The sequence below is a fragment of the Notamacropus eugenii genome, chromosome 1 (genome assembly GCF_028372415.1).
Source record: "Notamacropus eugenii isolate mMacEug1 chromosome 1, mMacEug1.pri_v2, whole genome shotgun sequence".
NCBI classification, from domain to species: Eukaryota; Metazoa; Chordata; class Mammalia; order Diprotodontia; family Macropodidae; genus Notamacropus; species Notamacropus eugenii.
In genome coordinates this window covers 60,080,865-60,107,047 of record NC_092872.1, presented here as the reverse complement: position 1 = coordinate 60,107,047, position 26,183 = coordinate 60,080,865, and the positions used below count along the sequence as shown (strand labels likewise).

At 38.4% G+C, this 26,183-nt stretch overlaps 1 protein-coding gene across 3 annotated transcripts in view; it reads left to right on the top strand.

Annotated features, from left to right (window-relative positions):
* The window catches only part of PRKCB (protein kinase C beta), a 619,385-nt gene that overhangs the window by 325,742 nt on the left and 267,460 nt on the right, over positions 1–26,183 (top strand). For all 3 annotated transcript variants that reach the window (XM_072603854.1, XM_072603845.1, XM_072603861.1), the window contains exons 6-7: positions 22,981–23,137; positions 25,528–25,662. In XM_072603854.1, coding sequence (XP_072459955.1) covers positions 22,981–23,137; positions 25,528–25,662 — 292 coding nt within the window. The remainder of the gene's footprint in view (positions 1–22,980; positions 23,138–25,527; positions 25,663–26,183) is intronic.

The following is a 26,183-nucleotide window of genomic DNA, read 5'->3' as shown; positions in this document are numbered from 1 at the left end:
ATACCTTATAGGGACAACATTTTACAGTCGAAACACCTGTGAAGAATAATGACAACTAGATGACATTGGATGGAGCGATGAACTTGGAGTTCAAATTCTGCCTGAGATATTTACCGGCTCTGTGACCATTTGAACTACTGAACTGTAGATGAAGGAATTTGAGTTTTCTTTGGTAGGCCACAAGGATCTATGTTTTAAGGTCCTTTCCAGTCCTAATATTTTATTTAGTGTATGTGTAAGGTCCCTTCTCCTGCTGACATTATGTATTCTGTCTTCTAAAGCCCCTTCCAACTTTACTTTTCTGTGAATATTCAGGGAGATGTGCATATGCACTCTCACACATGTATGTATGTACATCCCCAGGGGATATAAATGGATAGATCACTGTGTACATGGATATACATGTGTGTATGCCTATGTATACATATATGTATACATGCATATGTATATATGTAAATATATGTGTGTATATTTATAAGGTAGAAGAGTTTTGCCAGTCTAAACTAAAATGAGGGGAAAAGATGCAATAGGAAAAAAGCATATTTTTACTATCCCAGTGAAACTATGAATATGAGACAAGTATAAGGGGAAATATTCTGCTATTGGTGCTTAGCTAATAGACATTTTCATATACCAATGCCAAATGGCAACTGAAGTAACTGAAAACTTATCTACAAATAAGTCATTTTCCTCTTCCCCATACCTCACTTTCTGCTTTTGTGATGCTGTACTCAAATGTGGCTATCAGATTTTTTCATATGTGCTTTGGATTTTATAATTTAAGGAAAGCTGTGGTTCTATAGATATGGCTGCTCTTTCAAAAGCAAGCAAATTAAAGCCCATCCGAATGCCAGGGGAATATGTATTGTTTTCTGTAGCAAAGAGAGGGGAAAAAAAATCCTCCTTTCCAGGCGCTTGGGTGTGGAGTGTTTTCCAGCCTCTGGAAATTAAACTCATCACTTAGAGATCTCAGAGCAGATAGCGAGTCCTCTGGCCCTTCCTGCTTGGATTGCACCAGGTTTTCTGTATAAGATTTTGATTGAGTGTCCAAATTAAGCTGCCAAATAGCTTCTATCCAGCTTTGGAGGCCTAGAGTAAGTATTTATGTCACAACTTTGAAAATAATCATGTTTTTAAATGGCTCAGGGAAGTCATTTTATCAGTGTTGTAGGGAATTTCTTGCTGCTGCTGTCCCTAGCAGCCCTTATTAGAAGGGCAAATAACAACATGTCGTCTCCATCTTGCTGTATTTAAATAACGCCATGCTGGCTCCCATTAACGATTGTGCAGCACATAACCAGAGATGCATTTATGCAAAAGTCAATATTAAAATTCTGAGACTGGAGGAAGAGAAGAGAGGAAGGTGGGGAGTTGGAAGATCACCCAATCCTTCCTCTCTTCACTCTTACACATGAGCACTCATGCTGAGCAAGGAATGTGCTATGCCAAATGCTTCCTAAAGATGGTTTGTCTAATGTGTTTTACTTTCTGCACTCTTATGAGGGAGAGCTTGGTGGGAAGGACCCACATCCCCAAATACTCAGAACTAGAGGTTAAAAAAAAAAGTAAAGAGATCAGTTAATACCGTAAGGGTTTCTACATATTTGCTAGATTCATCTAAACATCATAGACTCATAGAAAAACAGAATGGGGAGGGATCTTAGAACCAATAAAACATGGGATGTCAGAGTTGGAAGGGAACTAGAGTCACAGAATATTAGAGTTGGAAAGGACCTGAGACGCAACATTGGATGTACTTCCCTCTGCCCAGCTCCATTTTGTAGAGGAAGAAACTAAGGTCTAAGGGTAGAATGAATTGCTCCCATGAAATTACATAGTATGTGGCAGAGAAAAGACCTGAACCCAACTTTCTGTCTTCTAGACCAGGGGTCAGCAAACTACCACCTGCAGGCAAAAACTACCTGCTGCCTGTTTTTGTATGGCCTGAGAGCTAAGAATGGTTTTTTTACACTTTTAAATAGAACAAAACGTTATTTTAAAATGTTAACAAGAACAAACCATTCTTAGCTGATGGGAGTAGGGGTGGGGATTTGGTCCAGGTTATAGTTTGCTGACCTCTGTCCTAGGCTATTCATCTTCCCACTACACTAGGCTACTACTTGTCCATTGATACGAAGCCTCTACCCAACCTTCATGTCCTTTGTGAATTTGCAAGCATAGAATTCCTTTAGAGATCAAAAAAAACCCATCACACAGTATTTGGATGTATGCCAGGCTTTTAAAGCCACCAGGGCATTATTGGTTCAAGTTCTAGCTCTAGTACTCACTAGTCATTCGACCTTGGGGAGTTTTCTTTATGTCTCTGAGTCCCAGACTCTCTTGCCAGGAAGTGTAAGGTTAGAGATGGCTTCAGTGTCTTGTGATAAATCCTAACAAAGTGTGTTCTATGTCAGACTGCAAGTAGTATTTTAGCTTCCTTAAAGACAGTCTCCACAATTTACTTATATCATTTTGAAAGTATTCATCTCTAGCACACAAAGAAGGTTATATTAGATTTGGCTTTGAAGGTATCCTGCACTAAATGCAAAATTTCCCAAATTTAAACCAATGGAGTTCAAAGTCAGGAGGTACTACCAAGATGGACAAGCTTCAAATATGGGCTAAATGAAAGCTTTTGGTTCTGTTATCCAAGAATGGGCATGACTCAGTTCACATAGGTTTATGGTTATGTTTCTGGCCTCTAAGGAATTAATTTATTTTGGCCACAGTAACTCAAAATACCATCCACTAAAGTATTTAAGAATTCATATAGACTCAAGCAACTTTGTTTCATGTTAAGAAAGATAAGGTATTTACTACAGCTTTGATTCCTACTACTAATGCAGCATACATAATGGTTATTGCTGTCTTAATATACATTTTTAATGATAAAAATAAACTGAGAAGAGAGAAGAGACTTGTAAAATTTGCTTTGAATTTTCTCTAAATTGATAGTCTCACTGATTTATAGAAAGCAGTCTTATTTGAATTACTATTAGGTAGAGTTTAATTCAATTTCAAAAGTATTTGTTAAGTACCTACTATGTGGGAGGCACTGTACGAAGACACAGGGAAAGACAAAATCAAAATATTCCCTGTGCTCAAGGAGCTTACAGTCTACTGGAAGGGGAAAGGGGGTGTACTGTACACAGAGAAGTAAAAAGAAGTGTACAACTATGTTCTGTTCTGTCCTAATCCCCAGCTCACACTCAATGGTTGAGCCCCTAGAGAGGTAACTTTCTTGGAGTTTAAGTTACTCTTTGGACCTGTATGACTATGGCTCATAAGCCCCAACTGATATATTTACCGTTAACAGTCAGCCACAGAAAGTAGTGCAAAAAAAAAAAAAGGCATTTATTGAGCTGGCATTATGAGAACAAGAGTATCAAAACATTCTTCACCCTCCCCCCCACAATAAACCTTGGGCTTACTCTCCCACAAATACGTATAGCAGCAGTGAGAACTGGCACATGTATGGAATTCACTAATTGAGAGACACACCTATAGAGAATGCAATGGCCCTGGTACCTCACAGTTATGCCACTGTAAGACCTTGATGTCCTTTCTTCTTTCCTGGCGTTCTTATTCTGCTCTCCCTGGGTGCTGTATTTCCTACTGGACAGATACCTCCACTGGTCAATGGGGGTGGGGGAGCAGAGGTAGAAACAAATTCTCTCTCTCTAAAGAGGGGAAAAGTGATTCTCTCCCATGATTTGGATTCTTCTTCAATAACGAGCTCTCGTCTTCACCTCCAGATCTCAGAGTATTCAATTGTCTCTGTCCTTAACTGCTGCTTCAGCCAGCCAGTGCTAACTACCCTCTAATTCCATCAAACTTGACTGAAGAACTTCTTTTTTCCCCCCAAATGAAGAAAAGGCATGTATTGTGGATAACACAACATGCTAAGAAGACTCCTCTGCCCTTTAAGGGAGACCCAGCTTAAGGGGTGGTGGTGGCAGCCCCCTAAGAGGGAAGCCACTCAAGGGAGAGGGGGGACCCCTCAAGGGAAAGGGCTGCTTCTTGGAGACAGATCCTTAAGGAAGATGCCCCCCCTAGTTCCTTAAGGAGATGCCCACTTAAGGGGTTACCCACTAATGGGAGATGTCCAAGTAAGGGGGATGCCCTCCTTTTAAGGGGGATACTCCTGAAGTATTTCTTAACACCACATAGAGGGACAGCCAAATGTAAGTCCTTCTTTTCACTCCTTTTAAGAACTTTGCTAATTGTTGTCTCCTTATTTGTCTTTTCTTACCTAAATCAATTTATGCCAGAATGAATGAATGAACATTTTAAGTACTTACTCTCTGCCTGGAGCTGTGCTTAATTATAATAGAGGTAATACCTTGACAAAAAATCAGAAATCCAAAGGGTGGAAATAAGATGGAATGATGATCTTAGTGCTTTGGTTATATTTAAAGTACGCTTTTGTTTCTATTTCACTCTTGATTAGGCAGAAAATGTGAACAGAGGTGAAAATTATTTGCACACTTCAGTGATTAATGAGTCAAATTGCCATCAGCTTCTGATATTCCGAATTTATCCCATCTTCAACCAGAGAGCAGAAGTAAGAGGTAGAAGTTTCAGGGAACAAATAGATCTATCCAAAAAGTGGAATGGTCTACCTCTGATAAGATGAGCTCTTCCATAATTGGAACTGCTCAAGAAGACTTTATAAAGCAGTGGTTGGGGATGTTATGGATGAGATTCCTGTTTAGGCTTGGATTGGATCCAATGACTTCTTTGATCGCAGGTCTGAGATTCTATGAATGGAAGCAGGTTTACGAGCCAGTGTAACAATGACTTCCTTATGTTATCTTGATCCTAATTCTATTTCATTCCTTTCTATTTCACCATCCTTCTAGTCATCCAGGTTTGCAAACTTGGAATCATCTTTAACCCTTTCATCTCTTACCTGTTACATCCAGTCTTGTCTTGTCCACTCTATCTCCACAAGATTTCTAGAATCCCTTTCAGGGTGTATGAGGTGTTCGTGGAGGACTAGCACCTCTGGCATAATGGCTTTCTCAGTCCTTTTCAGGGCTCATCTACCTTTGATGTCCACTGTCACCCAGCTCTCACCTGTGGCTCCAAGAAATTGTAGCATGTGCAGTGGCAATGCTCTGGTAAAACCCTCTCAGCAGAGGGGCCACACTAGGGTAACCAAAAGGCCTCAAACCCTTTGGTGAGTTAGGGGGATGTCTACCCTAAGCTCATGAAGACTCTCCCCCCACTTACAGTGGAATGGATGGATGAGAACAATTTATTCCAAAGGCCATCAAGGTGATTAAAGCAGGCAGTGTGGGGCATGTAGAGCTTAGTCAGACATCAAAGACTCCAAATTCATCCTGCACTATCTCCAGTCATCCTGACTTTTGTCTTTTCGCTGGACTTTGATGACTTTGGAAGAAAGAGTGAGACTGATGACTTTGTCCAACTCTGCCTCACCTAAGTCCAATTCACATGCAAGTCAAGATGTGTGGCATGTGGTATCAGTGATTCTCTTCGAACATGAAAGACAAGCAGCAAGAATCCCTTTCCCTCTATTCGCACAGCTATCTCCCTGGGCCCCCATAACTTCTTGTCTAGAATACTTTGATAACCTCTGAATTGGTTTATTTGCTTCCAATATGTCGCTTCTCTGATACACCCTTGGCACACTTGTCTGGACAGTCTTTCTATGGCACAAATATGACCATGTTACTTCCCTTATCAAAAATTGTCAGTGGTTCCTCATTGTCTAAATGATAAAATACAAATCTTTCAGTCTGGCATTGAAGGCTCACTACAATTTGGTTCCCATTAGGTGCTGCAATGGATAAAGTGTTGGGCTTGAAGTCTGAAAGACTCAAGTCACATCTGGCCTCAGACACTTACTAGCTGTGTGACCCTGGGTAGGTCACTTCCCCTTTCTTTGTCTAAGTTTCCTTATCTCTAAAAATAGGATAGTGATAGTACCCACCTCCAGAGGTTGCTGTGAGGCTCAAATGAGATAATAGTTGTAAAGCTTTTAGCACAGTGCCCTGAATATAGTAAGTACTCTAAAATTTTCAGTTATTATCATTATCATTAATTTTATTCTACTTTACTCCATTAATTCTGCATCCCAGCCACACTGGATTACTGGCTCTTCTTTGAATTTAGTAATCCATTTCCTCCCTTGATGTAATCACATAAACCCTTCCTCAAAGCTTGGAATATATTTCGTTTTCATCTGCACCTCTCAGAATCCTTATCTTCCATCAAAGGTCAGCTTAGATATCATCTACTCTATGAAACCTTCCCCAATTCCTGCAATTTTTAGTGAGCTCTCTCTCCAGTTATCATGAATCTCACTTATTTCTGTGTGTGTGTTATATTCTTCTAGTGGAGTTAAGCTCTCTGAGGGCCTGGACTCCTTCATTTTGCCTGATCTAGTACAATAACTTCCGTATAATTTAATAAATGTTTATGTATTTAATTTTCTAAGACTATGTTCCTCTTCAAATAGACCATAGTCTTAGAAACTACATTTAAAACATCTGTAGAGGTGTTTTCAAGAAAGATGTGGAATCTGTAGTTTAGTTGCTGATTTCTTCAGGCTAGAACTGTCAGATAAAAATTTATTTCCAGCTAAAGCTTTTATGCTTCCCAGAAGCTCCTATCCCTGAATATATGAAGCAACAACATTGATCTCAAAAAATCATACTTTTGGTGGGGGGGGGCTTTAATGTTGTTACTGCTATTGAGTTAGTAGAGGAAAAGGACCAAGAAAGAAAACCAGAATCCTATCCTCTACTTAACCTCCACTCTGACTTTTTTTCATTTTAAAATAATTATATTTTAAGAAATGCACAGACTAATGCCATATTTTGAATTTTAAATTTTCTCCCCATCTCCTCCTTTCCCCTACCCCAGGACAGCACGTATTCTGATTATCCTTTCCTCCAATCTACCCTCCCTTCTATCACTCTCCCCCTCCCCCACATTATCCCTTTCCCTTCTCTTTTCCTGTAGGGTAAGATAGATTTCTATACCCCATTGCTTATATATCTTATTTCCTAGTTGCATGTAAAAATAACCTCTAACATTCATTTTTAAAGCTTTGAATTCCACATTCTCTCCCTTCTTCCCTCCCTACCCACCCTCATTGAGAAGGCAAGCAATTTGATAAAGGCTATACATGTGTGGTCATGCAAAATACCTCCATAACAGCTTTGATTTTTGACACCCTTTTCTATCTGCGGCGTTAATTATGTGGGATACTGGGCTCCTCAGTGTACCTTTCATCCTAGAAAGACACCAGCAATGTATGGTTTTGTCTCCACTAACCTGGACTTTTGTGCCTTGGAGTCTCAACCATAAAACATGAAAGCAAAGTTGTACTTCTAAACACTATATTTTGACCCACTTAGCATTATCTTCTTCCTTCTATATTATGACAGCCCTCCCTCACTCAAAGCAAAGTCAAGTGCAAGTCATGTCATTATTTCTCTGATGGCATGGTCTTCTTTGGCAACGAAGGATGAACACACATATTATGATGAACTTTGCTGTGTAACTTAAGGCAAGCTACTATTATTTATAAATCAGGGTGGGAATTCCAAAGATTAGCAAAGGGCCAAGGCACAGCTGCTTGAACAGTTCCTTTTCTTAACAACTCCATCGTTACTCTCCTCCTTCAACTTATTTTTAGAGTTTAAATATGAGGAGAGGGAAGAGTTGTGACATTAATAAGGTTAGGGCAAAATCGTTCAATTTGTCACATATTAGCAAAGCTGATGATCTCCAGATGACAAACTGCTTGTGAAAAATTCACAGTTCACAGTGTTGAAAAGTATTTTGATATCTGTGGGTTCTAAGCCAATATAAGGCTTCAGTTGTCTGGGGATTGGTCTTACAGAATGACTAAAAATCTAAAATCTTCTGTGACTAGGGTTGGGGGGGTAAGCTGGTGATCACAAAATTCTGCTATGCATTGTATTTGGGTCTTCCTCTTCCTTATTTCTCTGATGCATTCAGTTATTAACTCGACCATACTCTTATAATATCTTTTTCATCCAGCTCCTACCCTAATTATTACCCACCTGTATTATCGCAATGACCATTGAATGCCCAGAAGATCAGGAGAATTGTTCAAGCAAGAAATTGACACACTTTATATTGCTTAATGAGCTGAGAGTGAGTTTGTACTTTTAAGTAAGGGTACAAGGGGAAATTTCTACTCTACATCGTCCTTCCAGATGAACTATGAAGTAGTATGACTTGTTCTGTTATGACCTCTATGGCATTACCCACACACGCATGCACATGCACACACATCCACGTACACCCAGAGTGCTTTTATCAATATCAAGCCCTCAAGTTTCAGTAGATAAATTTTCTGGAGTCTTATCTTATCACTTAAAGTACACTTAAGTAAAATGTGCTAGGAAATAGTTTGCATAAATGTTATAGCTCCTCATTTAAGAACGATTACAGTTATAGGAATCAGAAGACCCATTTCCTCATTGTTCTCACTGTAATGTTAATGTAAGGTTAATGGTGGGTAGGGGGAAAAGTTAAAGATCTTCCCTGCCCATTAATAGACCTCAGTATCTTTTGTTAATTTCTGTTGAGGCACTGGATCAGAGGGTCATGCCCTCCAGCTCTGAAAAAGTGTTTAAATATTCTGAGATGAGGTTTTACTTTGGGGCTTACTCAATGGAAGTGTTTGTTTGGTAAGAGAGACTCTGGGTAGCCACTGAGGAGCCCTCTGGTTTTGAAAACTCAGATGTTGGTTGCTTCTCTCTCTGATAACTATGTATGTATGTATCTAATGGTCAGACACTTAGATCTGTCTGTAAATCTGTGATGTATATATTGCTTATGGTCAGACAATTGGAAAACCTGTCAGTTGATCTTTATTTCTCTGTATTTTCTCTGAAGTTCAGGGTGCTGACTTTTTCCTCTGACTTAAGTGAATGATATATGTGCTTGATTAAAGAAGATTGTTGACTCCTCAAAAGTTGCCTTTCTTTTTAAAAAGCAGATCAAAGAACCTATACAGTAAGCCCTCCTGTGTATGCCGGGGTCCTTGCTGTTACACTCACACATATCTGACAGGGAAAAAATTGCCAAATGTTTCCATATCATGTGCAGAATTTTGTGCCATCTGGTCTGGCTGGATTTCAACAAAGATAGTGAAGAGACATCTAACTAAGAAAATCAAAGCGACTCCTGCCAAATGGAGTCCAGGGAGATTTCCTTCCTCACCCCATATTCTGCTTAGCATTGCTTTGTCAACTTTGGTCAATAGCACTTTGCTTAATGAAACATAAAGAATGAAATAACTGTCTCTTTGGATTTTAGTCCCCAATGTCCATCATGCATTCATACTGTATTAGCCCCCAGAGAACTTCATTTTCTCCCTAGTATGTTTTATTAAAAAAAAAAAAATGGCCTACAATGGGAATTTTTTTCTTTTTTTGTGAGTATCTGTGTATATGTTTGTTCACACACATATATACACACATACATGTACACTTATATGTACATTAACTTGTATATGTGAGCATATAAATATATATATGTGTGTATATATGCAAATATAGGTATATCTGAACTTTTTATTTCATTTTTATGGGGAATTCCTTATGAGGAAGCTCTTCTCTCAAGGCATATCACTAGTTGGTCTGAGTTTAATAAAAGATTAAATGGAGTCCTGCAGACAATATCTGTTATAGGCAGAATTGTAACCTAAGTCTTCCTGACATTGAGGCAAGCTCTCACTGTATCTATCTTTGTTATGCTGACATGTGTATATATATTCACATATATATGCATATGGAATATATATAATAAATATCCATATTGTAATGTACATACATATAGGATATACATATATACACAATCAATATACATGAGTGGTACACATATATACACATGCAATTTATTTCAAGGTACTTCCTTCTGAGGAATAATGCCCAAATTTTGTACTAGTATTAAAACTGTAACAAACTAATTTCAATCAATCAATTAATAAACTTTTAAAAATGCTATATGATGAGTCCCATGTATTTTGAGAGCTGTTTCAACCCCCAACCCCCATATGCAGCATAAGGATGCTGCTGTGTAACTCAAAGGGAGGCAGAATAGACATCTCTAGCTTCTTCTTCTTCCACCCTTCTCCAAAGGAAATTTTAATTCCCATCAGGATGGGAAGCAGGAAAGTGGGGTCCAACAGTTTGGCCACTCTGCTCTCCTCAGAGACAGAGAGTACTGGGATAGAATTCTCTCAAATATTATTTATTTGTAATTCCCTTAAATAGGATTGATCTGCAGCTCTTCTTGGTGACCCATAGTTTAGGAAGTGCTGATGGAGTCATGAATGGAAAAAGTTAAAAAGCCCTGATCTAGAGGTTGTGGTTTTTAGATCCAAGCTAACTTCTGATCTCTGCTTCCTTACTGGAGGGTAGGAGGACACCAAGCTGTTTATCTGAGGCTTGATCCTTTTCCCTCCAAATACCAGTTCCAAAATGAACACACATAGTGAATATCAAAGAAACACATTTGTACGCATCAGGAAAAACAAATATATACCAGACAGTACAAAGTGAGGGAATTCCTCCAGGGAGAGTGAGATAACTCAGCTCAACAGAGAGACAGAGAGACACAGACAGTCCTAGATATCACCCAAGGGGGAAGTTCTCCAGTCTCTAGGATAGCAAGCAAGCTGGAGATAAGGACATAGTGGAGACTGCCAGCTCTTCTCAATCCAGCTTCTTCCTTGGGTCTTTTCCTCCCTTTAGTAGACTGAAGTGGGGTTCACATCTTCCAATATCTCTCTTAAAGCTGAAAATCAGAAGAACCTAAAGAGGCTAAAGAAACCAAAGAGACTTAGAGAGACCCAAAGAGACTGGAAGCTTGAAGAAAACAAAAGAGGAGTGAAGAGACTGGAGCTCACTCTTGCCAACTTTCCCAGACACAGGCGTGGGGTACTGATTTCCATCAATCAGGAGACACTCCCATAGCAATCTACTTTTGGACTGGGGTTGTACTTACTGTGTGCCAGATCCTGTGATGGGTGTTGAAATTAAAAATAAGAAGGTGAGACAGTACCTGCCTTCAAGAAACCTATGCTCTACTTGGAGAATATGTAAATATGCAACATAAATATAGGATGTTCCAAAAGTCCTCATGCAGTTTTAAATGATAAATCTTGACTTTTGGACAACCCTCTCCCTGCCATGTTCATCCCAGACAAATACATATGAGATATATAAATACAAAATTATTAAAGCAATGGGGCACTAATAACTAAGGAAATCAGGGAAGGCCTCTTATAGGAAGTGACAATTTTAAAAAAATATTAAATGTCTCATAGAGCACTGTGTTGGGCGCAGTTTGGTTTGTGGTATGTCAAATACATTGCTGGATATGGAATTAGACACCTAAACTCAAACTTTCTATTATTTACCTTCAGCAAATTATGTTACCTCTATGGACCCAAGTTTTTTCACTGGTAAAACTAGCATGTAGAAAAAATTAAAATTAGCACTAGATGACCTCTTAGGTTCTTTCCTGCTCTAAATTCTCTTATTTTCAGAAATACCAAAAAGGAAATTCAGAAATAAATGATTGTGTTCCTTGACCCTACAAAGTTTATAGTATTTTAGGATAGATAATATGTTTATTAAAATAACTGTAATACAGAATAGGATATGAATATATAGGAAAGGAAGAGAAAGTTATCAGAGATCTGAGGAAAGCATCACTTGTATTTGGGGGTTGGGAAGAATTAGAGAAGGCTTTTATGGAAGATATAGCATTTTACTGGTTCCAAATTATCTTCATGATTGCTGTCTTAAAATATAGTTTGAAGTATGGGAATTCCATGTGCCCTTCATTCACACTTTTTTCTTTTTATTTCTCTTGAGACTCTAGACCTTTTGTTCTTGCAAATGAATTCTGTTATTATTATATCAAATCATCTTTTGATTGGTATAGCATAAAATCTATAAATTACTACTTTGTCACAGTCTAACCATTAGCAATGATTTTCTGTTCAATCATTTGTCTCTTTTTATTCCTGTAAAGAGTAGTTATATTTATATAAATTTTGTGTATCTTGTTAGGTTAAATATAAGATTTTTATGCATTTTGTAGTTATCTTGAATGGGACTTCTCTTTTTAGTTTTTCCTAGTTTTTGTTAGTAGTATAAAGAAATCTTGATGATCTTTATGGATTTATATTCTCATGCTGATCTCTGAGGTTATTAAAGTACATCATTATGTCATCCGAAAAAAAGAAAAAAATTATCTCTTCTTTCACAATATTTGTTCCTCTTCCCATACTGATATAGCTAACATTTCTAAAACTATTCTAAATAATAGAGGGGAGGAGTACTCTTGCTTTACCCCTGATTTTACCGGCAAGGCATCACATGACCAGACACATTGAGTATTTTCTCCTGCTCTGGCATGTTAGATTTTGGTTTTTCATATTGCCAAGGGAGCAGAAATCCTCTATGCTTTTTTTCTTTGTTTTTTTTTTGTATTTATATAGAACTAGATGAATCCTAATGTTGATTCTAGGCCAATTGGGTTACCAACATCTCATAACCTTATGAAAATTGAATTCAAGTAGGCCAGAGAATCTTGCTTGTGCATGTGTTCTGAGACTCTACCTACATGTGCTGCTTAGCAGTAAGATCAGGGGTTGGGAGCGCCCAAGTTCTATGGCCCAAAGTCCTATATGACATTGGTTGCAGTTGTTTTTGACCAATTTGAATGGGCTAAGAAAGTTCTCAATAGTAAGATATCCATTTAAAAGGAATTTGAAACAAGGAACAGATGAGTTCCATAATATAGAAAGGTCATTTATCAGGATAGCAAGCTTGAAATATCAAACAAGGAGAACCTGAGATAGTAAATTATTGGAGCACAGATTTAGAATGGAAAGAAACATTAGTGAACATTCAGTTTAATGCCTTCATTTCATAGCTGAGGAAATGGAGGCCTAGAAAAGTTGTGACTTTCCCTTAACCGACATATAGGTAGTTAAGTAGCAGAATCAGAATTCAAATACAAATCCTGTGACTCCAAGTTTTGCATAGCACCACAATATTCCATTTGTGGGTCAGAAAAGCAAGTCAGCAGTGTGATGGCAAAAGAGTCCCAGGGGCAAGAAAGAAAAAGCTTTCCAAGGTAGAGTTCAAAGAAACCAAGTGGGTCCAAATGATTTTGAGCTTGAGCAAAAAGGTTGTACATGATTTTTAATACCCAATATGGCAAGATCTGGAGTCAAAGGACCTGAGTCAAATTCTACCTCTGATACTATCTACATGACCTCTAACAAATCACTTAAGCTCTCTATACCTCAACCCCCTGTCTGTGAAATGAGAGGTTGAACCAGATGGCTTTTGAGAATTCTGACTTGTGGTGCTGACCCTGCTCTCTTTGCTTCATTTTCCAAGTGATGTTAAGAGCTGGACAGCTCCCAACTGCTGCCAACATTTTCCCATATAAGAAACTGGTCAGTCCAATGACAGAGGTTGTGGTTAGAAACAGAGGGATGAGAACCAGGGGAAATGAACTCTCCTTCCAAGTGGACATTATTTTTAGTCATTCTTCTCAAGGAACTGTATTTTACACATTAGCACTTGCTGAGACACTGACAGCTTCAGTGTATAACACATTTTCTTATTGTACAAGGGGCGCCATAAGGTTACTATGAATTCCTGAGCTAAAGAAAAGAGAAGAATAAACCAAATGTCTTAAACAGGTGGTCTTCATTGCAATGTTAACTTATAAAGAAGAAAAATGAAAAGGGATCTGTTAAAAAGCAACCTTTGTTCTACCAGGGAGAAAGCATACTGTTAGGTTTTTATTTGGAGATGTGCTGTCAATCATTCAGACAGCGAAGTTTCTAATGCCATAAATCTTCTCAAATCCCATCTTTATTTAGCTCCCCATGTGTTAGATGTTACATTCCAAATTCCTTCTCCTAGAAAGCAGCACATAAAATCATTGATTTTGAGCTGGAAGGGACATTAGAGTTCTTCCAGTTCAATTTCCTTTTTTTAAACAAATGATGAAGCTGAGAGCCAGAATGGGGCCAAGTGACTTGGTCAAGATCATATAAGTACTGAAAAGCAGAACTGCTTGGGACACAAGTTCATGTCTTCTCAAAATTCAATGTTTTTGTACTACACCGACTAGTTTCCTTTGAACCATTGGTGACTTATTGAATAATTGAAACAACACTTAAAGAATCTGATTAAAAAACATGGATGTCTCAAAGTCAGCCACTGAAATGTTGAAATGGAAATGCTAGCTGCATTCATTGTATAGATGTAGAATTGAATATTTGGATTTTATGGCAGTTTATTAGGCAAATGTCTCCATTTTTCATGGTAAAGGAAGATTTATACATACATATATATTTATATATGTGTATGTATATATGTATATATACAGTTACTTTATATAAATTCACATTATGCAAATTCAGCTTTATGTAAAGAATTCTGAAAGGCATGGGAAGATTTAACAGAAACATATATAAAGAAAGTTTGGAAAATAGTGTGCTCACAGTTCATTCCTGATTTTTGTGGATTTGACAAAGATGAAACTTTTGAAGAAGTAACAAGATTGTAAAATTAGCACAAGAATTGGAGCTTGAAATGGATGAGAATGATGTGGAGGAGTTGATTGAGTCTTATGGAGAAGAACTGTTGAATGAGGATCTAATTGAGTTGCTAGTTGCAAAGATTGCAGAAGATGAAAGGGAAGATTCAGAATTTGAGGTCAAACCGAAATGATTCACAATGAAACAGTTGGCAGAAGCACTTTATGATTTGAGTGAATTTTTTCTTATATTGAAAAGATGGATCCAAACACTTCAAGATTTTTTAAAGTTTAAAGACTAGTTGAGGATAATGTTGCTCGCTATCATAAGATATATGAGGGAAAAAAGAGAGCCATTGTCCAAACATCACCATCAGTTTCATTAAACAAAGTTGCATAGCCCTCTGCCTGTGATAAAGGCTAGGTGGAATGGGTGAGGCAGGGACAGCACACTGTAATACATCTATGTTAACTTTAGAGTACTCTATTTACTTTATTATTAACTTTACCTTTCATAATTCTGTTTATTATCATGGTATGGCATTTAATATGTCTGTATTTTAGTACATTTTATGACTTGGTATTAACAAAGTAGTCATTTTTGAGGTCAGAGGTGAGAGCACTTGTACAGATTTGAAAGAATTCACTTAGACCTTCTCTTTAGCTGGTGGGAACTTTATTGTCCCAAAAGCACAGGGACCTGAGATTTAGCAAGGAGCTCAACTAAGGCACTAATAAAGGGAATGAACCAGACTTATATAGGCAAAAAGCTGTACAGTCTGTGTAGGATGATGATCTAATTTTTAGAGTTTCTAATGGGGATTGGAGATCTAGGGACAGGATAAGTACAAACAAGGTGAGGTAGGTGGCTGCTTGCAAGATAAGGAAAAATCATGATACAGGATGAAGAAGATGAATGACAGGATAGGAGACACAGGATAAGGGGGACAAAGCAACTCTTGGTACAAGTTGCATGGTTTTTCAAAATAAGGGGGCAAGGTTACCCTCAAGATATAGGATGGGCTATGGAATGAGCCTCAAACGAGTCAGAGAGCCTGGGAAAGTGACCCTTAGGGGCACCTTTGTATCCACAACAATTTTGCAAATACCTTTGTTGTATTGGCTAAGTGAAGTGGGTGGGTGGGGTAAATTTGCATTAATCACTTTAAGTGTGTGTGTGGTGTGTGTTGTGCGATGGTATTCTGAAATGGCCTTAACTCAGGTCAGTCTCTGGATAGTTTAGGTTCAATATTAGAAAAAAAAAATGAGACATTCAGAAATCATTCATGAAACAAAAGGAGCTTCACTTAGCTTTAGCAGAAAGATTTCCATTAAGAATAGGCGCGGAAGATACCTTATGTTGATTCAGCTGAGTGAAGTTCACTTGCCAGAGTTGCTCGTCATGTTCTCCCAACCAAATAGCAGAGAGAGCACTTGGAACTCCTCATGGCTGCTCTATATACAAGTGATCAGAAAGTGATGTCAACAACTTGAGCCTCTAGTCCTTTGAGACAATCAAGACTTGAGGATGGTCTCAGTAGTTTTAAAGGAAAAAAAAGATAGCCTAACCTGCATGGGGGCAAGGGTGAGAATATTGTTCCCACTGCACATGGTACAGGAGAAAAGTCACCGTGCTTGGCATCAAAGGACCTTGTTTGGATTCTCAGTTCCATTTAACTGTGTAATCTTGGGCAGGTTAGGTAATCTCTCAAACCCCTTTTTTTCTCCTCAGCTATCAAATCAACTATCTCACAGTCACCATAAGGAAAGAATTTTATAAATTGTAAAACTATAGAAACGTGAACTGTTGTTACCTGAAGGTATGATGTAAATGGATGAAGTCTAGTATGCTTTTCCTTTTTTTATGGGGTTCAGATGAAGGCATATATGTCAATGAAGGATGTTCCGCACCCCCATATGAACTGATTTATCAAGTATTGTTTAGTGCTTTTTATAACTTATAAAACACTTTCTTTCCAATATCCCTTTAAGAGAAGTGGCGCAAATTTTATTATGCTTATTTTCTGGAAGACAGAAACTGGGACCTATAGAGGAAAGTGATGTGCCCAAGGTCACATGACAGAAACAGGTCCTTTGGTGCCAAATTTAATGATGTTTACTCAAAAATCACCTCTATCCCTCCAATAAGTAAAAGTAAGATACCACTAAAGCTTTGCATTCCTATGCTAAGCCAAACAACTACAGACTGGGAACTCTCAGTTCCATGCCTGACAATCTGATTGAGAGCGTGGTACCCTTAAGAAGATATAAACAATGAAGGTGGAAAACCATACAAGACAGGGTCCTAGAGTAGATCACAAGCACAGAGCAAGCCTTAGAGCTGCACCTGTATACCAATCTGCATGAATCTCTGGGGGGTTCTAAGAGTAATAACAAATGCCTTTATTTTCATTGCCTCATGTGTTAGTTACCCAGACCTGTTGGTGGGGGATGGAAAGGGCAATATCTAGCCAAGAAGGGGCATTAGCACGAAATTTTGGGGGAAGGGATGCAATTGTTGATGTTCTCACTTACTGCCCCTGTAAAGTCCAGTAGGCCAGGGTAAAGGGAGGCGGGGAGCGGGGGAGGGGGGGGGCGGGGGGAAAGGGGTAGAATATACATCTTTCACTTTTGTCTCTGCATCCCCAGTACCTAGAACAATGTCTGGCACTTAGTGGGCACTTATTAAATTCTTGATTGATTAAAAAAAAATTGGAAATCTTCAATAAGAAGAAAAGATGGCTTGTGTAGAGGTAGGAAATATAATTATTATCTTTATGTTTTGGAAGAGATATTACATTGTAAAGGCAATAGAATCATTCCAATTGACCTTGGAATAGCAGAAGGAAGTAGAAGGTGCACAGAAGCAAATTTAGGCTTGTCGTAAGGAAAAACTTTATGACCATCAGAAATATGTACAAGTAGGATGCCTAGGGAGGTGGTAGGTTCTCCTCCACTGGATATTTTCAAGGAAAGATCTGGTGACCATTTGTTGAATGTGTTATAAAAAAGAAATCTCAGGTATGAGTTGGACTTATGAGATGTGCAGATAAATATTTAATAACTGACTTCTTAGAAAAAATGTAACCATAACATAAGCCTTGTAAGTTCAGTCTGAAATATTAATATTTTCTCCATCATTTTCCTAAATCAAATCCTATTTTGTAGCTTTTGCTGATTTTTGAGATGCAAATGATCACATTGAAAAATTAGTAGTCAGCTCTTATGAGCCGATAAAAACTGGCTCCAACACATCCCTGTTGGGCTGGATGACTTTTGAAGTCTTTTCAACTCTTAGATGCTCAGCGAAAAGGAACAATCACAATCCAGGGTGCAACACTTAACTGTTCCTTTTAACCCATAAATTTTGTGATTCTTTTTCTTTGATTTTAAAATCTCAACCCTTTCCTTGAGTATTTGGCATCCACTGTCCAAAACTCCAGGGAACCTTGGGAAACTGGATTTTAAGTGCCATATTTTTTGTGCCTACTTTACTGGAATAACTAGGATTATGTGTTTCTATCCTAATTCTTCTGAGATACTAGAAGCCTACTCTCTAGTGAATTAGAGGTGAGTGATAAATTCTCAGTACAAAATGTGAAATGCAGTTTTCTCCCCTTGAGAGACTTTAAAATTAAATCTTAATCAGGTATTTCCAGTCTGTGCTAAATTCTGCAGATCTTTAGGTATGGGTAAAGCACTGTATTTGAAATTCAGAAATTTAGGTTTTAGTCCTGGCTCTGACATTGGCTATGTGATCATGGAAAAGGCACCTTTGTTCTCTGACCTGGAAGCCCTTACCACTTTTTCTAGTCAGTGTTAACCCTTTTACCAAGCCCAGCTCTGGATCACTCTCATCATCTTCCTCCTCTGCTCCTATACCTATACTGCTGAACACCAATAAAAGATGTAACACATTTACATATTTGTTGCACAATCTCAATTGTGCAGGACCTCATTGGTTGTGCTAATATCTCATCAAATACTGTCTCTTCTCAGCTCTCCACTTCAAAGTAATCTTTTCTTTCTTCCCCACCTACCCTCAGGTGCAGAGTTGAGTCTCTCTTTGTCAACACTTAGACCTTCTAGTTGAGCTTCTAATCCTATCCCCTCTTGATTCCTCCAGGAACTTGGTCTTTATAAGATCACAAGATCGTAGACATCTGGCTGGAAGGTGTAGATACTCTGATCAAACTTGCTTAGTCTCTGGTCCTTATAAACAACATGCCTCTCCCCATGGCTGAATCTTTTTTAACAAGCTCTCCCCCATGCCTGAACAACACTCCTACCTCATCTCCATCCTCTTGAACCCTCTGCTTTCACCTCAAATGCTATCTCCTTCAGGTTTCCTGTTCCAATTCCTCACAGTTGCTAGTGCCCTCCCTTGGTTAATAATTTTGTATATACTTTTCTTAATTTTCTTTATTCCCTTATTTTCCCTAATATAATATAAACTCCTTAAGGACAGGGACTGTTTCATTTTGTTTTTGAGTCTCCAGCGCCTGACATACAGTAGACATTTAATAAAACCTTGTTGAATGAATGGAAATAATTTCATTTTACTGAGCTTCCATTTCCTTCTTTTTACAACTGGGATTATGATAATGCTTGCGTTGCCTACCCCATAAGTCTATTTGAATATCTATGAGAAGAAAGTAGAATTATATAACTGTAAATTGTTACCGTTATTTATAAAATTAGGTGCCTTAGCCGTTTTTGGTATTTTGTTCAGGCTTTAGACATAGTGACTGGTAGACATACATATGACCATATCCTTTATCAAGCACACAATGAACACTGTGTACTTAAATAATATACTTTAATAATAACTGGCATTTGCATAGCACTTTAAGGTTTGCAAAGCACTTTACATATGTTAAATCATTTGATCTTCACAACAACCTTGGCAGGCAGATACTATTATTATCCCTGTGTTATAGATGAAGTTCCAAAATTATCCCTATTTTACAGATGAGACAAACAGAGTTTAAGTGACTTGTCTGAGGTCTTATAGATATTAAGTGTCTGAGACCAGATTTGAACTCAGGTCTTCCTGCAGGTCCTAGGCTCTATATATTGTACCAGCTAGCTGTGGTACGCTAATGATGGCTGGGGGAACAATGTCAGGAAAAATACAAATTGAAAGGAGAATCTGCAAATTGAGTCTAAATGCACCTTAATGGGTTCTTTTTCCTTGTTAGGCAATCTGCACCTAGCAAGATGCACGTTATGTATATATGGCACATAGATACTTCTCAAACATACTACACAGAATACAGACCTTTCAGTAATATTATATTTAAATGAAACAGACACATAGTGCATGCACTCCCTGTGAATAGGCAGCTAGGTGGCTCAGTGAATAGAGCTTAGGCGTTGGGAAGAGAGGAGCTCAAATCCAGCCTCAGACACTTACTAGGTGTGTAACCCTGGGCATGTCACTTACCCCTGTTTGCGTCAGTTTCCTCATCTGTAAAATGAGCTAGAGAAGGAAATAGCAAACCACTCCAGTATCTTTGCCAAGAAAACCACAAATGGGTCATGAAGAGTCAGACATGACAGAAGTAACTGAATAAATCTCTAGGGATAGTATGCACACTGTGCATGTACCATCTACATCACACATAGAGGATGCAGACTCGGAATGCTATACATAATGCCAGAAATACAGCTCACAACATATATAGGTACCATCCATTTATTGATACTATCACATGTGTTTGATATATATTTGATACATACATAGAGTCCATGTGAATCTCCCTACTTGCTGCTTCCTGATATATCAAGCATTGCTGGTAGTAATTAATCTTGGTTTTCGGAGATACATTCTTATGCTCCACATCTACAAACAGGCTTTTTAGTCTTCCTTAGATAGTGAGTCCTTAAGGAGAAAGGGCTATTTCTCATGTTTTCCCTGAGCTGAAGATACATTTTTTCCTCCTTGAATTGGGATGTGTGTCTGCATATGTGTGTGTGGAATGACAAATGGACTGCCATGGGTGTGTCATATCACTACTGGTCTAGATATTCTGTCAGCCCCACTGATATAATGGTAACAAGAGGGTCTGTTTGTATAGAAGCAAAACTAGGGCCTGGGAAATTGGTCTTTCTGATCTTGGAAAATCTGCCCTAGGATAGGAAATTAGGAGAAATGCTAAGAGAACTTGAAATACTCTTAGGATAATACTTGGGGTCAAACTCAATGACAGTATGATACTAGCAGGGGTGGGAGGAGAACATGATTTGGCCTTTACTCTGATAGATTTCCTCAGGTAAGGAGAGAGAGAGGTTGTAGTCTAAGGCTGTCAGGATTGGAACTCTGGCCCAGCTTATGAATAAGGAGGGAGGCCTAGACCAAGCTTGGTTGGCACTTCAAGTGATGCATTTAGAGCCCAAGCGACTGGATGTGGCCAGTGAGTATTTGGACAATCTGATGCCTGTACCTCACTGTAGCACCAATGTGATATTCACAATGTCTACAGTAGTCATGAATATGTCAGCACAGTTCTGAATCTCAAAATTATAACAGACTCTCCACCTGAAAGACAAAACCAAAGCATTTATTCAAACACCAGAAAGTCAAATCCCAATAATAGAAAGCCAAATCCATCATAGCAGCAAAGAAATCTATACACAATAATGTTGCAGGAGGCTCTACCATCCCCAAACCTTCCTTCTGTTAGGCTTCCCACAAACCAGCTCCTTTGAACAAATCACAAACAGGCTCCCTTAAGCAAACTCAGAAACAATCTCTCTTGCTCATGCTAGTAGCTGCCTGCTCTCTCTTTTCCATCTCTGACTTCTCTGACTCACTTCCTGTTCCACCTGTTCAGTGAACTCCTTCTACCACAGGCTCCATGTGACTCCGATTTCCATGTGATCCAGGCAGATCTCATGGGTCTATTAATGAATGGGAAAGATCTTCCCATTTAAATTATCATTACACTTACCACACTGTGCCACAGTCTGGTGGCGGTCCTAAATCCCTCCTACTCTCAACACCCTTATTGCCACCTAGAGTAGGCAACTTGGGGTAGGTGAACTTGGGGTCAGATGGAGTCACAGAAGGATGGAGGACATATCTTCTTTCCCATTCAGCTATTTGTCCTGGGTCATGAGACCAAGGACTAGTTATCAGGAAAGGCCAGTACCCAAGAAGGGAGCCTCAGCCATATCTCGAAAGGTCAAATTTGAGTGTTCTGGTTGAAAGAGTGCTGGACTGGAAAGCCAGGAAACCAGGTGCTCTAGGAAAACCTAGTTCTTACACTTGACTTCTTTACCTTCATCTATAAAATAAGGGATTTAGATGAAGTGATCTTGAAGTTTCCTCCTAGATATAATAATAATTATGATGATGATGATGATAATAAATGCATTTACATAGTTCTTTAAGGTTTGTGAAATGCGCTATGCATCTTATCGCATTTGATCCTCACACGGGCCCTGGGAATAGGTGCTATTATTATCCTCATTTTACAGATGAGGAAAACTGAGGCTGAGAGAGATTATGTGACTTAAATGGGTCACACAACTATTAAGTGTCTGAGGCATGATATGAACTCACGTTTTCCTGACTCCAGGTCTGATGCTCTAGCCACTATGCCATCTAACATCATAATATGAGACTCTATGAGATTTGACTCCATGTCAACTCAGCCTCAGTTTCAGTAAGAATTGAATAAGCCTTTCTCTGTTAACTTGCCCAAATGACTTCTTTCTGAAGTCTCAGCTTCCTCCTTTACAAAATGAAGGAACTGAACTATGTCTCCTAAGATTCCTTTGAGGTGTAACATTCTGCTTTCTTTGAGGGGTTTGTTTGAGGGGACTGGGGGAGGTTCAAAACCTTTTTATCCACTTCCTTCTCTCTCAAAACATCTGTGTGCTCTCCACCAAGGCGTTGTAGAGTCCTGCAACCTCCATACATGAGAGCTAGTGTTCTAGGGGTTTTTGTCTTTATTCACAGAACAGTGTCCATCTCTTGGTTTCAACCCAAATCACCCCTCCAGCCCCCAGAAGGCTTCTTTCATGCCATATTCCCTAGAATATCTTGTGGTATTTGCTCCTAACTGTTCCAAGAATAATTAAGGCAATCAATAAGCATTTATTAAGCTCTTTTACTACACAATTGGCACTATCCTAGGTATACACTGGCAAAAAAAAAGGCTGTACCCTCAAGAACTTTATTTTTTTTAGAGAGACAACATTTATATGTATAGAAATGAATATAGACATACTTTTAAATTCTATTAAGGGACACAAAGCAAAAGTGATGTAGTAAAGCATTCTTTTAAAAAGCACTATATTCTTCAAGGTTTTTTTTTATTTGAAATGTTTTTGTGTTGTGTTTTCTGTGTCAGATCCAAATTTTCTCTCTTTTTCTTTTTTTTTCAGTAAGAGATGCAAAAAATCTAGTACCTATGGATCCTAATGGTTTATCAGATCCTTATGTAAAACTGAAACTCATCCCTGATCCCAAGAGTGAAAGCAAACAGAAGACCAAAACCATCAAGTGTTCCCTCAATCCTGAGTGGAATGAGACATTTAAGTTGTAAGTATCATAATTTTAGTTGGGTGGGTTGGTAGGCTCAGGTCACTGAGAGAGTTGGGGGGGGCCTCTTTTACCTTATCTCTTTTCTCTCCTTCTCCTCTCTCCCATTCCCTTCCCTTTCCTTCCTTCCCCTCCCCCCTAATTCAACTTCCTCATTTTATAGATAGGAAACTAAAATCTACAGAGTTTAAATGAGTTGGTCACTAAGATCCCTCTATAGCTCTAAATTTTATGAAATTTACTCATGGTCTCAAACTAGCACTTTACATTTTATCTTATGGTTGAGAGAACGATGAAAATTTTTGAGTAGGGGAATGGTATGGTCAGTCTTGTGTTTGGGGACATGTCAAGTAAATAGAAGGACAGCTATGGGGCGCAGTGGACAGAATGCTGGCCCTAGAGTCACTAAGTCTCCTCTTCCTGAGTTCAAATCTGGCCTTAGGTACTTACTAGCTGTGTGACTCTGGACTCATTTAACTCTGTTTGCCTCAGTTTTCTCATTTGTAAATTGAGCTAAAGAAGGAAATGGCAAACCACTTCAGTATTTTTGCCAGAAAACCCCAAATGGGGTGATGAAGAGTCTGACATGACTGAAAAACAGCTGAACAGCAAAGGAAGTGGAATGTTGTCCTGAGAGGGTATAGACTGGTAGCAAATTATTACAGACCAGAAGGGATGAGGGCTTGAACTAAGATCTCCAGGTCTTTAACCGTTCTTATAACCCTCACCTGAATGCTTTCCAGAATGTCAAGCTCTTTCCAATATCTGCTGCTTAGAATTGAACATAATACTCCAGCTATGTGATCTAACCAGGTATAATACAGTGGTACATTCATCTCCCCTGTTCTACTTGCAGTATTTTTGCTCATTTAGCCTAGGATCACGTTCACATTTTTGGATGCATATCACACTGAATTTGATTAATACTTTTAAAAAGCAAAACAAAACAAAGCCCCCATCCCTTCTGGACATGAGCCATTTTGTTACTGTTCACCCTACTCATAATTTTTAGAACCAGACCCAGTGCTTTAAGTATGGTCTGGCTAGGACAGGGTAGAGAATTGGGGCGATCATTTTCTTTGCTCTGGACATTGTGTTTCTGTAATGACAATCTGAAAAGCTCACATGAAACAAATACAGATTATAATATTATAAAATTTAAAAATAAATATTCTTTAATAGTTCCATAAATGGCCAACACAAATTCCTGGGATAATTATTTCCAATCTCATCTGCTTTGCCACTGCCATAATGCTTTAGGAGAGATACTCCATTTGTCCTTTTTTCTGGAAAGATAAGGATTAGAATGAAAGAATGAAACCTGTGACTTCTTTGGTGGAAGGAGTTCTTGGCAAGGATCTTCTATCAATATAGGTTGGCACCTTCTCTTCAATTCATAGGAGCCACGTAGAGCAGTGAGAAGTTCAGTGACTTACTCAGGGTCACATAGCCAGTTATATATCAGAAGCAAAACGTGAACTCAGATCTTTCTGACTCTCAAGCCAGCTTTCTATTCATATATACACCTTGTTCTTTGTTTCTGTTCCTTTACTTTGCCTAAATCTTACCCTGGTTCCTCTTCTCCTTTAAAACAGCCTTCCTTGGTTACCTTCCATACATAATGAGTCAACCACATTTGCAAGGTCCTCCCTCTCTCCCCCCACATTCCCAGGTTCATATTAGCATTACAAATTCAGAATTGAAAAAGACTTTAGAGATTATTTAATTCAGTTTTATTATTTAACAGGTTGGGGAACTGTACAGAGTTGGAGTGAGTTGATCACTAAGGTCTGTTTATAGATTGAAATCCTATGAAAATTATCCAAGATGATAAACCATAGGAGGTACTAGAACCAGCATTTGAACTCAAATCCTGAGTCCAAGTCCAGCTTTCTTCCTATTCTACTCTTGATTGGTTTATAATTTCTCTAACCAGGAATGATGCATTTGTCTAGAAACCATCTAATCTATAATTCAGTAATATGCCCATGTAATCCTCCCTTTGTATCATTCCTGGCAGCCAGTAGTATATTCCAAGTTCACTCAAAACTCTAGGAGATAAGAGGCTGTGGAAGATGAGGGTCTTAATAGATGGGTGAGAAGCCCATTAAAAAAGTTTCTGTACGTATTTTTCTTGTTCTTTATAACTTGCCTGGAAAATGTCAAGAAAGAACTTCTGTCACTTATTAGCACTTGGCTAGTCATCTCATCTCTCTCTGATTTCTCAACTATCCTGTCTATAAAATGGGGAGAACTGTAATTGCCTCACTATGGTGATTGTGAGAGAGTACTTTGTAAGCCTAAAGCCCTAGAGATATGTAAGTTATTAGAATTGTTATCTTCATAATGTAAAACTATGTTTTCTGGAAATCTTTTTTTTTTCTTTGTAGTCAACTGAAAGAAGCTGACAAAGACAGACGACTTTCTGTGGAGATTTGGGACTGGGATCTGACTAGCAGGAATGACTTCATGGGGTCCTTGTCCTTTGGGATCTCAGAACTGCAGAAAGCTGGTGTTGATGGATGGTGAGAAATGCTTTTATTTTTTCAAAAGCCACAGCTAAGAGGACATAATGATTGCATATTACATGTAGTCTTTCTCTTTCCCTCTCAAGCCTAGGGATTAAAGTAAGGAAGAGGGAAGATTGAGATTCTTTCAGTCTTTTTTTTTTCTTAAATTCTGTAAGTGTGGAAGAGGAACAAGCCACTTAGTATAGCGGAAAAACACTGGACTTGGAAATGGAACATCCTGGGTTTGAATCTTGATTCAAAACGTTCACTAATGACTTTGCACACGTCTTTAAACCTTCTGAGCCTCATTTTTTCTCATCTATAAAATGGGAATAAGGAAACATTGCAGTTGGGAGAATTAACTGAATAAAGCACTTTGAAAATATAAGTGCTCTACAAACAATCCAATTTAACAAACCCTTAGCATGCTTAATTAAGTTAAATGGTTAATTCAATTAAGCACTTACCATGTTTGAGCATTGTGCTAGATGCTGGGGAAAGAAAGGAATGAGGTAATCTTAAACTTCATGGCACTC